The following is a 10,737-nucleotide window of genomic DNA, read 5'->3' as shown; positions in this document are numbered from 1 at the left end:
CATTAGTTTTAAAACACCATTTCTATAACATTTCAAAAGATATTTCATAGCTTAGCGTAGCATTCACTCATTGGTATGTGTATACGTTAATGTGTACGTTAATGTGTACGTTAATCCCATCCAAGGGTGTCATTAGGACACGCAGTGATACATGTGTTGACGTCAAGCAAGCAGTTTACAGACTTCTTAACTGCCAATTACATCCATGTTATGAGTCACATTTGACCTTCAACACACATAATGAACTCATTTCTTGTCCAAAATGCCTAGTTGGTCTTCATGGGATTTGAATTTCAATTCGATTGGATTAGATTAACAATTTAGTGACGCCGTAACATTTGAATTCAAGCCTGTATGGCCTCACAAATCAGTCAATATTATGAGAGTAGATCGTTATTGCTTCATGAATAAACATTTGAATGAATGATAATTGTGATGAAAGAACCATTACATGTACCTGTTGGATCAAAAGCCATTGACAGCTGATTTAGTGTGCCGGGGGACTGGTCACTCACATCCATGTGTGAAGCCACCAATTACCACACTGATTGGTCAAGCTACAGATTACCTAACCGGAAGTCATCATCACTTCCACTGTGACCATGTAACTCTTAACATTATTTAAAGGTCCTAGTCACGAAATGGAAGGATGCTATCCTCCCCAAGATGGTGCTACTGTGGAGGGCTAGTTGTTTGGTCCACTGCTTAACGTTGTGTTCTTTAGCAGTATATTCCATGAATGTCTCTGAGAAATGCACGCAGGACACCAGGACTTTCCTCTCAGAGCTAAACAAGGACCTGCCCAGTGAATATGCTGCTTTAAGTGAGTACTTGACCTCTATTTGAAAAAAATAAAAGGTTTTCTTATTGTTGACATGTGGGGCGGCAGGTAGCCTAGTGGTTAGAGCGTTGGGCCAGTAACCGAAAGGTTGCTGGATCGAATCCTGAGCTGACACGGTAAATATCTGTCGTTCTGCCTCTGAACAAGGCAGTTAACCCACTATTCCCTGGTAGGCTGTCATTGTAAATAAAAATGTGTCCTTAACTGACTTGCCTAGTTAAATAAAGGTTAATTAAATGAATAGTTATTTATTTCTCTAACAACATGTATTGTCAGAGACATGACTGCATTAGTTTTAAAACAACATGTATTGTCAGAGACATGACTGCATTAGTTTTAAAACACCATTTCTATAACATTTCAAAAGATATTTCATAGCTTAGCGTAGCATTCACTCATTGGTATGTGTATGTTTTGTCTAGTGTATGATGCCTTTGGGAAGATGGGTAGTGATGTGGTGGGGGGCAACGTGAACAGGCCTGGGTCTCTCCAGGAGTGTCTGTCTGTCCAGGGACCCTCCTTTACTGGACAGTACTGCCAGGTCTTCCTCAAACAAGTGAGGAAATAAACCCTTCTTTTTTTATATATAGTCACACTGCTACAACTCTCTATTGTAGTATTTAATTATATCATGTGTTATTGTATTCTATTTGATTCTAACTACAGTATGTACATTCAGATAAATGAATTACAGTACTATAATGTTGTTCTGACACAGGACCCAATCCAGTACTTTGTTGGAATATGTGTTCCTGATTCCTGTGTGGAGGAAGAGGTTCAGACACTAGTTGTTTACGGTCAGTAGCTTTGTCTGCAATAGCATGAATAACATTTAGAATTATCCATAAAGCATTTATAAACAGTTATAAGCATGTATTATGTTGTTATTATGACTTGTACCCATTGTGTCTGTGTCCCCAGAGACCTTCCAGCAGGCCAGGACCTCCCTGATCCCTCCAGTACCATCCACCCTACTGGCCCAGTCCACTCAGGGCCTGTTCATGACCCAGTGTCTGTCCCATACTGGTGCTCCAGACCTGTCTGTTGTCACCTGCCTGTGAGTACAGTTCACCCTAACCCCTGACACCTAACCCTGCCACTGACCCCTGTGTCTAACTCATACTGGTGCTCCAGACCTGTCTGTTGTCGTGACTTTACTTTCATTAATCTGATGACTGTTATTTATTCAATCCACTAACTATGTTTAATTGTTACCCGATTAAATTAATAATGTAACAATTAACTCATTAAGATTTGGGGCACCACGGAATAAGTTGTTTAACGAGTTACCATCTCTCAAATTAAACTCCAGAAGATCTAGAAGTTATATATTGATAACAGTCATTTATTAATCATTACCTCATATCAGTCTCATGATCTGAACGATCGCAACCTTCTTGGATCCGCAAAAACCCCAGCCTTACTGATCATTCCGTACCACACAAATTGGTTTAATTATTTACTAGCTAACTAAATAATAACACAGAATAAACATACACACGTACATGAGACAAAGGTCTCTAGTGGACTGACAAGATATGATGGCTTGTTAAAACATAGATGGAGAGAGAGAGAGAGAGAGAGAGAGAGAGAGAGAGAGAGAGAGAGAGAGAGAGAGAGAGAGAGAGAGAGAGAGAGAGAGAGAGAGAGACAAAGGGAAAGAGACGCTTATTGTTGATATATTTGGAAACTACCCTCAAAGTAATCCTAATACCTTGCACACCTTGAACCACCGCCCGTTTGGAGTAAAAAATCATCATTAATGTATTTATGTGTGAATGCCGTCGTTTGTTGTCTTGCTCTGGTGAAACCAACCTTTCTTGAAAGGGGTTATTTGGCTGTGTATTCACTCAGCTCACTTGTAAGGCTCTGATTGTCCACCAGAGGTCACAATGTCCTTAGTTTTAGTTGTCCGGTCACCAGTGGTGTCTTTGTTCAGAACTTGTTCTTAGCTCGTATGAATAGTCAGAATTGAACCACTTTACACGCGCAGCTGCAGACCGGCGATGTCCTGAGAGTTTATCTTCTTCACCTCGTGTTGAGGTTAAGTTCTAACCATTTCAAACATGTGGACCACGGTCTCACGTCTTTCTGGTCTGATGTTAATTTCTCTTCCAAGCCTTTATGCACTCTCCGTAAAAGGGAAATTCCATCATCCTGACACAATCTCTGAGCTCCCTTGGTGGCTAGGCTACTTACTGGTGCAAAGTATCATCAAATCTATGATCTCGTTAGAAAACGAAAACCCCATTCCTATCCTAACAAAAATATTTTCATCATTGTTCATGTCTCACCACAACATATAAGATGAAAACCTGACATATACAATGTGTATACTTTTCAAGTTACAGTATTGTCGTTATACAATTTTTATTTAAAAAAATATGACATCACAAAATAGATGTTAGAGAGAGTTCTGCTGCTTAAAATGTACAACCGGGTGTGAGGTGTCAAAAAGCGGCCCAGCCCCCCTTCCCCTCTTCTGTGGGTGAGAGAGGGCCTGGTTATTTGTCAACCATGCCAAGCTGATCTGAGCCCTTGGATCCTCATGTGTAGTCATGACACTGTTGTCACCTGACTGTACGTCATAACTCTAACCCCAACCATATCGAATCTGCGTAGATGGGATACTTACAAAAATGATTTCATTCTGAGTATCTAACTAACATCCACAGATAGTCCAAAAACTCAATCCAAAGTCCAAGAAAGTGATTTGGGATGCCTGACTCTGTTCCTATCTGTCCGTCAGGTTTGTCTGACTCTGTCCCCATCCGTCCCTCAGATTTGTGTGTTGTGCGTTGGTGGCCGTCCCCTTGACTGCAACCCTGTTCGTGGCCATAGTGAGATGGCAGAGAAACAGAGAGGTTGGCCCTGGAGTAGAGTCTTCTTCTCTGAAAACCAGGGACCCAAACCTCTACGGGACGCTGATATCCAACGGCACGTCTAGTGGTGGAGGCAGTAACAACAGCTGCTCTGGACAACTGGACAGCCAGATGGAGCAATACACAGAGGAGGAAGAGGAAGAGGGGGGGGAGGACGGCAGTAAGAAGAGCAAGTACATCTTTTTGAATAGTCTGCACCACAAATCTACAAACACACTGGACTACTGATGCTTTGTCTGGGATATATTATTCATATTTATTCATTACTGGAGCTCTTTATAGTTTCCTGAACTTTGATCTCAGAAAAAAAAAGGTTTTATTGCAGGTGAAAAGGTGTCATTGCATACATCAACAGAAAAACTGTACACTGGGTTGATTTGGTGCATCATTCCTAACTAACTAACCCACACTCCTGCTGTCTGCCTACAGGTTGTATGTATTCGTGGCTCCAGGCCTTCTCCTTCCAGGCCTGCAGCCAGGAGGTCCTCTCTACAGCTAGCCCAGGTGGAGGCTACTCCTCCCTGAATGGGATCCGCATCTTTAGCCTTCTATGGATAATCTGTGGACACACTGTCCAGCTCAGCGCCTGGAACAACCTAGGTATGTGGTCCCGTGTAGCTCAGTTGGTAGAGCATGGCGCTTGCAACGCCAGGGTTGTGGGTTCATTCCCCACGGGGGGACCAGGATGAATATGTATGAACTTTCCAATTTGTAAGTCGCTCTGGATAAGAGCGTCTGCTAAATGACTTAAATGTAAATGTCAGAGGAAATACTCATTCTCTGTACTGTAGCAATTCTTGCGAATGGCCCTTGCAGGTCTCAAACCCACGTCTCCCAGCTTGTAGGCAGACCTGCCAACCACTGTTCCAATAAGGGTTAGCCCTTTTTGGGTGGATGGTAACAGGCTTACCTAGGCAAGGTTCATTACAATGCTGTCTACCTTAAAACTTCAATTAATAGCCCCGCTATTGCTTCAATCACTGAACACAACTGTCGCTTATTAGAGACAGGCTTCAATTTGAGCCCATTGTGCTTGAGGAAAAACCATTGCGCTCTAGGAATTTGTCAAGCCAGCCTGCACTAGCAGCAAAGTCAGAGGCCCCACTCTCACTCACAGTGGCGTAGATCTAATTTGCTTTCACCCTGATCATCTTGCAGGACACCCGGAGTCGGCTTTTGCGGGAATATCAGAGTGGTGTCCATGGTAACCTCATAAACCATTTATCTAGATCCGCCGTTTATTTGAAACAGGTGTTTATTTACTGAAATATGTTCCGATGCCCAGCTATTAAAAGGGACAGGCGGCTATTTCAGACTTAGCGTTTGATAGGATAGTATACCGTAAAAATTCTATCTACAATACTTGATGAATGAATTTGATATTAATATCAGCTATTTACAGATACAGATATACAATTCACTGATTACAGATAATGACAAGAGATGGAAAGAGACAGTGGAGAAAAACCCTCTGCATGTGTTTGCCTTCAGTGGACCTGTCTATCTGGCTGTGGATACCTTTCTGCTCCTAGGGTGAGAACACAGCCCAGTTCAACTCCACTCTTAGCACATTTCTTTCTATCTAGAACCTTAAAGGGTTCTTCGGCTGTCCCCATAGGAGAACCTTTTGAAGAACCCTTTTTGGTTGCAGGTAGAACCCTTTTATGTTCCATGTAGAACCCTTTCTAAAGAGGGTTCTACATGGAAACCAAAATGGTTCTACCTGGAACCAAAAAGGATTCTCCTATGGGGAAAGATGAAGAACCCTTTTTTCTAAGAGTGTACTGCATATATGCATCCTTCCTTCCTCATCTTCCTTGAAGTAATCACTGATCTGCACCTGTCTGGTCTGTGTCCCAGGGGTCTTTTGAGTGCAAGGTCCCTGCTGGGGTCCATCCAGAGAGCGGAGGACAAACTGAGTGCAGGTCTGGTGGCCAACTTCCTCTTCAAGAGGTTTAAAAGGTAAATCCATCACTCCTCAATTTAATTTAACCAGGAGAGACCCTGAATGCTATGTGTAAGGGTGACCTGGATCACTGAAATCATTACAGTCTGTTTATAGAACCACAACACCAATCTGCTGTATGTTTTGTGTTCTTCTTTGCTGATCATAGTTGATTTGTTATTGTCCTGCCCTCCCTCCCAGAGTCCAGCCGCTGCACCTCTTCATCGTGTGTCTCGCTATCGGCCTCTTCTCCGTGGTCCAGAGAGGCGCATTCTGGTTCATCGCCGAGGATGAGATTATCAACTGTAAAAAGTACTGGTGGTCCAACCTGCTACTGGTCAACAACCTCTTCACCATCACTGACATAGTGAGAATGACCCCAACCCCTGACCCTAACCACTACACTAAACCTAACCCCTAACCCTAAACCTAACCTTAACCCTAACCCTAGCTTACTACTGGTCAACAACCTCTTCACCACCATTGACATAGTGAGAATGACCCCAACCCCTGACCCTAACCACTACACTAAACCTAACCCCTAACCTAACCACTACTCTAACCCCTAACCCCTAATCCTAAACCTAACCTTAACCCTAGCTTACTACTGGTCAACAACCTCTTCACCACCATTGACATAGTGAGCCTTTTAGATATCCTGTAAGTGTCATTTCTTTAGCAGTAGTAGTACTACACTGAAATGTTTGGACTGGTAGTAGCCACTACAATACAATACAACTTTATTAATCCCAGAGGGGCAATTCGTTCAAGGCTGAAAGGGTGCTTCAGACAGGACAAACACACAGACAGTGTACAAAAAATATGACTTGGTTATGACTGAGATAATGCAGAGGTCATCTGTCATTATCTATGACTGTTGGTTATGACCGAGATGATGCAGAGGTCATCTCTCATTGTCTATGACTGTTGGTTTTGACTGAGATAATGTAGAGGTCATCAAATCAAATGTATTTATTTATAAAGCCCTTCTTACATCAGCTGATATCTCAAAGTGCTGTACAGAAACCCAGCATAAAACCCCAAACAGCGAGCAATGCAGATGTAGAAGCACGGTGGCTAGGAAAAACTCCCTAGAAAGGCCAGAACCTAGGAAGAAACATAGAGAGGTAACAGGCTATGAGGGGTGGCCAGTCCTCTTCTGCCTGTGCTGGGTGGATATTATAACAGAACATGGCCAAGATGTTCAAATGTTCATAGATGACCAGCAGGGTCAAATAATGATAATCACAGTGGAAGTCGAGGGTGCAACAGGTCAGCACCTCAGGAGTAAATGTCAGTTGGCTTTTCATAGCCGATCATTCAGAGTATCTCTACCGCTCCTGCGGTCTCTAGAGAGTTGAAAACAGCAGGTCTGGAACAGGTAGCACGTCCAGTGAACAGGTCAGGGTTCAGTTGAAACTGGAGCACCAGCACGGCCAGGTGGACTGGGGACAGCAAGGAGTCATCAGGCCAGGTAGTCCTGAGGCATGGTCCTAGGGCTCAGGTCCTCCGAGAGAGAGAAAGAAAGAAAGTAAGAAAGAAAGAAAGAGAGAGAAAGAGAGAGAAAGAGAGAGAGTATTAGAGAGAGCATACTTAAATTCACACAGGACACCTGATAAGACTGGAGAAATACTCCAGATATAACAGACTGACCCGAGCCCCCCGACACATAAACTACTGCAGCATAAATACTGGAGGCTGAGACAGGAGGGGTCGGGAGACACTGTGGCCCCATCCGACGATACCCCCGGACAGGGCCAAACAGGCAGGATATAACCCCACCCACTTTGCCAAAGCACAGCCCCCACACCACTAGAGGGATATCTTCAACCACCAACTTACCATCCTGAGACAAGGGCGAGTATAGCCCACAAAGATCTCCGCCACGGCACAACCCAAGGGGGGGGGGGGCGCCAACCCAGTGTAGGGGACCCTGCAGGGACCTTGCACGCCAACCCAGTCATCTGTCATTATCTATGACTGTTGGTTATGACTGAGATAATGCAGAGGTCATCTGTCATTATCTATGACTGTTGGTTATGACTGAGATAATGCAGTGGGCATCTGTCATTATCTATGATGGTTGGTTATGACTGAGATAATGCAGAGGTAATACGTCATTATCTATGACTGTTGGTTATGACTGAGATAATGCAGAGGTCATCTGTCTCTACAGTGTGCTCCATGGACCTGGTATCTGTCCCTGGATTTCCAGTTCTATGCAACAACCCCCCTGCTCATCTACCTCTATAGGCTGTAAGTCATTCACAATGCAAAATGCCTATTCTAATGATCATTCTATTTCTTTCTCAATAAATGTCCTTCTCTCTGTTGTCTTTCAGGAACAAAGGTGTTCTGGTTGGTGTGGCTTCAGCTCTGCTGTTTCTGTCCAGTCTGACTAGCGCTGTTCTCACTGCCCTACTGCACCTCCCAGTTCACCAGCCTACCACACTGTAAGTTCACCAGCCTACCACACTGTAAGTTCACCAAACTACCACACTGTAAGTTACCCAGACTACCACATTGTAAGTTACCCAGACTACCACACTGTACGTTACCCAGCCTACCACACTGTAAGATCAACTGGTAACACTTTAACCAAAGAATAATTATAAAAGCATAATGAAGCTTTCATTGACCCATTACAAGACCTACATAAATCATTTAAAAAAAAAAAGATTTGTAAGAAAATGTCATATTATATTATATCAAACCAGATCAACTGTTACAAATATGAATCACCGAAAATGTCCAGTATAATATGTATTCTGTTCCAACATTTCCATTATTGTTTATGTTGTATATGGTCCAGAAAGTATGAAAACTACTTCCAGTATTACTACAATAAACCCTACACCAGATACGGGCCCTACCTGATCGGGATCCTGGCAGGGATAAGCATGACAACTAAGAAACGCCACCTTTTAAAACATCAGGTAATAATATGAATCAACTGAATAACCTTTAACTGCTTAACACTCAGTGAACTCAGTTACCTTTACAATTTTGTGAACAGGGTTTACCCACCTTTTAATGCTATATAAGTGTGTTTTTTTTGCATTAAGGTTTACCTACCTGTATTTTTTTTTTAACACTACAGCCCTGTTTCGTTTCAATAACATATCCATCTCCTCTCCTCTCCTGTGTCTGTGTAACAACTCAGTGGCAGGCTGCAGTAGGTTGGTTCTGCTGCCTGTCAGTCATGGCGATATTGGTAGGATTGGCCTATGTCCTCCGGGATGTCCCACCCCAGCCGTCCGCGCCTCACGCCCTCTACCAGGGGATCCATCGCTCCCTCTGGGCCCTGGCCGTGGCCTGGATCATACTGGCCTGTGAGGAGGGATACGGAGGTGAGACCTGAGCACTGACAACCCACCTACCACAAGTCCCAGACATACTCTCCTGAACAGATCTAGGGTTAGAAGTCTTTGCTGACCATTTGATCTGACCGGTACAAATGATGGTCCCTAGTCGTTTTCTATGTAGGAGTCTTAGTTATATCCTTTAGCAAAGGATCAGAGTTTTTCCTCATGTGGTCAGGTAAAATCCCTGGCCCTTAAACAAACCCTGTCTTCAGTAACTACCCAGTCTACAGTAACTACCCAGTCTTCAGTAACTACCCAGTCTTCAGTAACTACCCAGTCTACAGTAACTACCCAGTCTCCAGTAACTACCAAGTCTCCAGTAACTACCCAGTCTCCAGTAACTACCCAGTCTTCAGTAACTACCCAGTCTACAGTAACTACCCAGTCTTCAGTAACTACCCAGTCTACAGTAACTACCCAGTCTACAGTAACTACCCAGTCTTCAGTAACTACCCAGTCTTCAGTAACTACCCAGTCTACAGTAACTACCCAGTCTACAGTAACAACCCTGTCTTCAGTAACTACCCAGTCTACAGTAACTACCCAGTCTTCAGTAACTACCCAGTCTTCAGTAACTACCCAGTCTACAGTAACTACCCAGTCTACAGTAACAACCCTGTCTACAGTAACTACCCAGTCTTCAGTAACTACCCAGTCTACAGTAACTAACTAGTCTACAATAACTACCTAGTGTCTCTCTCACATGCTGTATATTCTGTCCCTCTCTCTCTCTCTCCAGGATTCGTTGATAACCTCCTGTCACTAAATCTGTGGGTTCCTCTGTCCAACATCAGCTTTGCCTGTTACCTGATCCATCCTGTTCTTATTATACTATACAACGGCAAACAGGAGACTCCTATACACTACACAGACATGAACTTTGTAAGTATTTCACACAGTAGTAACCTAGTCCCAGATAAGTGTCTGCTGCATAGCCAACTTCCATAGTTGTTATCATGCCAAACATTTTTGACTTGAGTTGGCAAGTAAGTACAAACAGATCTGGGACAGGCCTACTACTGTAGATCATAATAGAATATTATGCTTGAAGGAGATGCATCTTTCTGCTCTTCTGGAGATGATCACATGGTGTTGTTTTCCTTTGTTTTCTTCCTCCTCAGTTCTATCTGTTCCTGGGTCACATGATTCTGACGGTGGTGATTGGCTATGTGCTGACCGTGTTGGTGGAGAAGCCCTACCTCTTCCTCAAGGGCAGTAAGGCTTAAGGACACGACCCCCTCGACCTTCCTTCTCTACGACATGACCCCTAGACCCTCCTCCTCTACGACATGACCCCTAGACCCTCCTCTCTACGACATGACCCCTAGACCCTCCTCCTCTACGACATGACCCCTAGACCCTCCTCTACTACGACATGACCCCTAGACCCTCCTCTCTACAACATGACCCCTAGACCCTCCTCCTCTACGACATGACCCCTAGACCCTCCTCTCTACGACATGACCCCTAGACCCTCCTCTCTACGACATGACCCCTAGACCCTCCTCTCTACGACATGACCCCTAGACCCTCCTCCTCTACGACATGACCCCTAGACCCTCCTCCTCTACGACATGACCCCTAGACCCTCCTCTCTACGACATGACCCCTAGACCCTCCTCCTCTACGACATGACCCCTAGACCCTCCTCTACTACGACATGACCCCTAGACCCTCCTCCTCTACCACATGACCCCTAGACCC

General features: G+C 44.1%; 1 protein-coding gene across 1 annotated transcript; it reads left to right on the top strand.

Annotated features, from left to right (window-relative positions):
* The first annotated feature begins 666 nt into the window (after window positions 1–666).
* oacyl (O-acyltransferase like) lies at window positions 667–10,448 on the top strand. Its single transcript, XM_071390240.1, has 15 exons — window positions 667–823; window positions 1,264–1,397; window positions 1,560–1,638; window positions 1,763–1,898; window positions 3,624–3,883; window positions 4,153–4,323; window positions 5,154–5,256; window positions 5,584–5,685; window positions 5,870–6,035; window positions 7,845–7,924; window positions 8,011–8,121; window positions 8,481–8,604; window positions 8,832–9,018; window positions 9,773–9,915; window positions 10,155–10,448. The coding sequence occupies exons 1-15, from the start codon at window positions 667–669 to the stop codon at window positions 10,257–10,259; spliced, it is 2,058 nt and encodes a 685-aa protein (XP_071246341.1). The 3' UTR covers window positions 10,260–10,448.
* Window positions 10,449–10,737: the final 289 nt, after the last annotated feature.

The sequence above is a fragment of the Salvelinus alpinus genome, chromosome 1, assembly GCF_045679555.1.
Source record: "Salvelinus alpinus chromosome 1, SLU_Salpinus.1, whole genome shotgun sequence".
Lineage (NCBI taxonomy): Eukaryota > Metazoa > Chordata > Actinopteri > Salmoniformes > Salmonidae > Salvelinus > Salvelinus alpinus.
Note: the sequence above shows the minus strand (reverse complement) of the source record. Positions and strands in the feature narration are given on the sequence as shown.

What these genes read in the sequence shown, in the direction of transcription:
- oacyl (XM_071390240.1), top strand. Translation starts at nt 667, where the DNA reads ATGGTGCTACTGTGGAGGGCTAGTTGTTTGGTCCACTGCTTAACGTTG. An exon ending in CTGTCTGTTGTCACCTGCCT is followed by an intron (nt 1,899 to 3,623) that starts GTGAGTACAGTT and finishes TCCGTCCCTCAG; the next exon opens with ATTTGTGTGTTGTGCGTTGG. An exon ending in GTTCACCAGCCTACCACACT is followed by an intron (nt 8,122 to 8,480) that starts GTAAGTTCACCA and finishes TATATGGTCCAG; the next exon opens with AAAGTATGAAAACTACTTCC.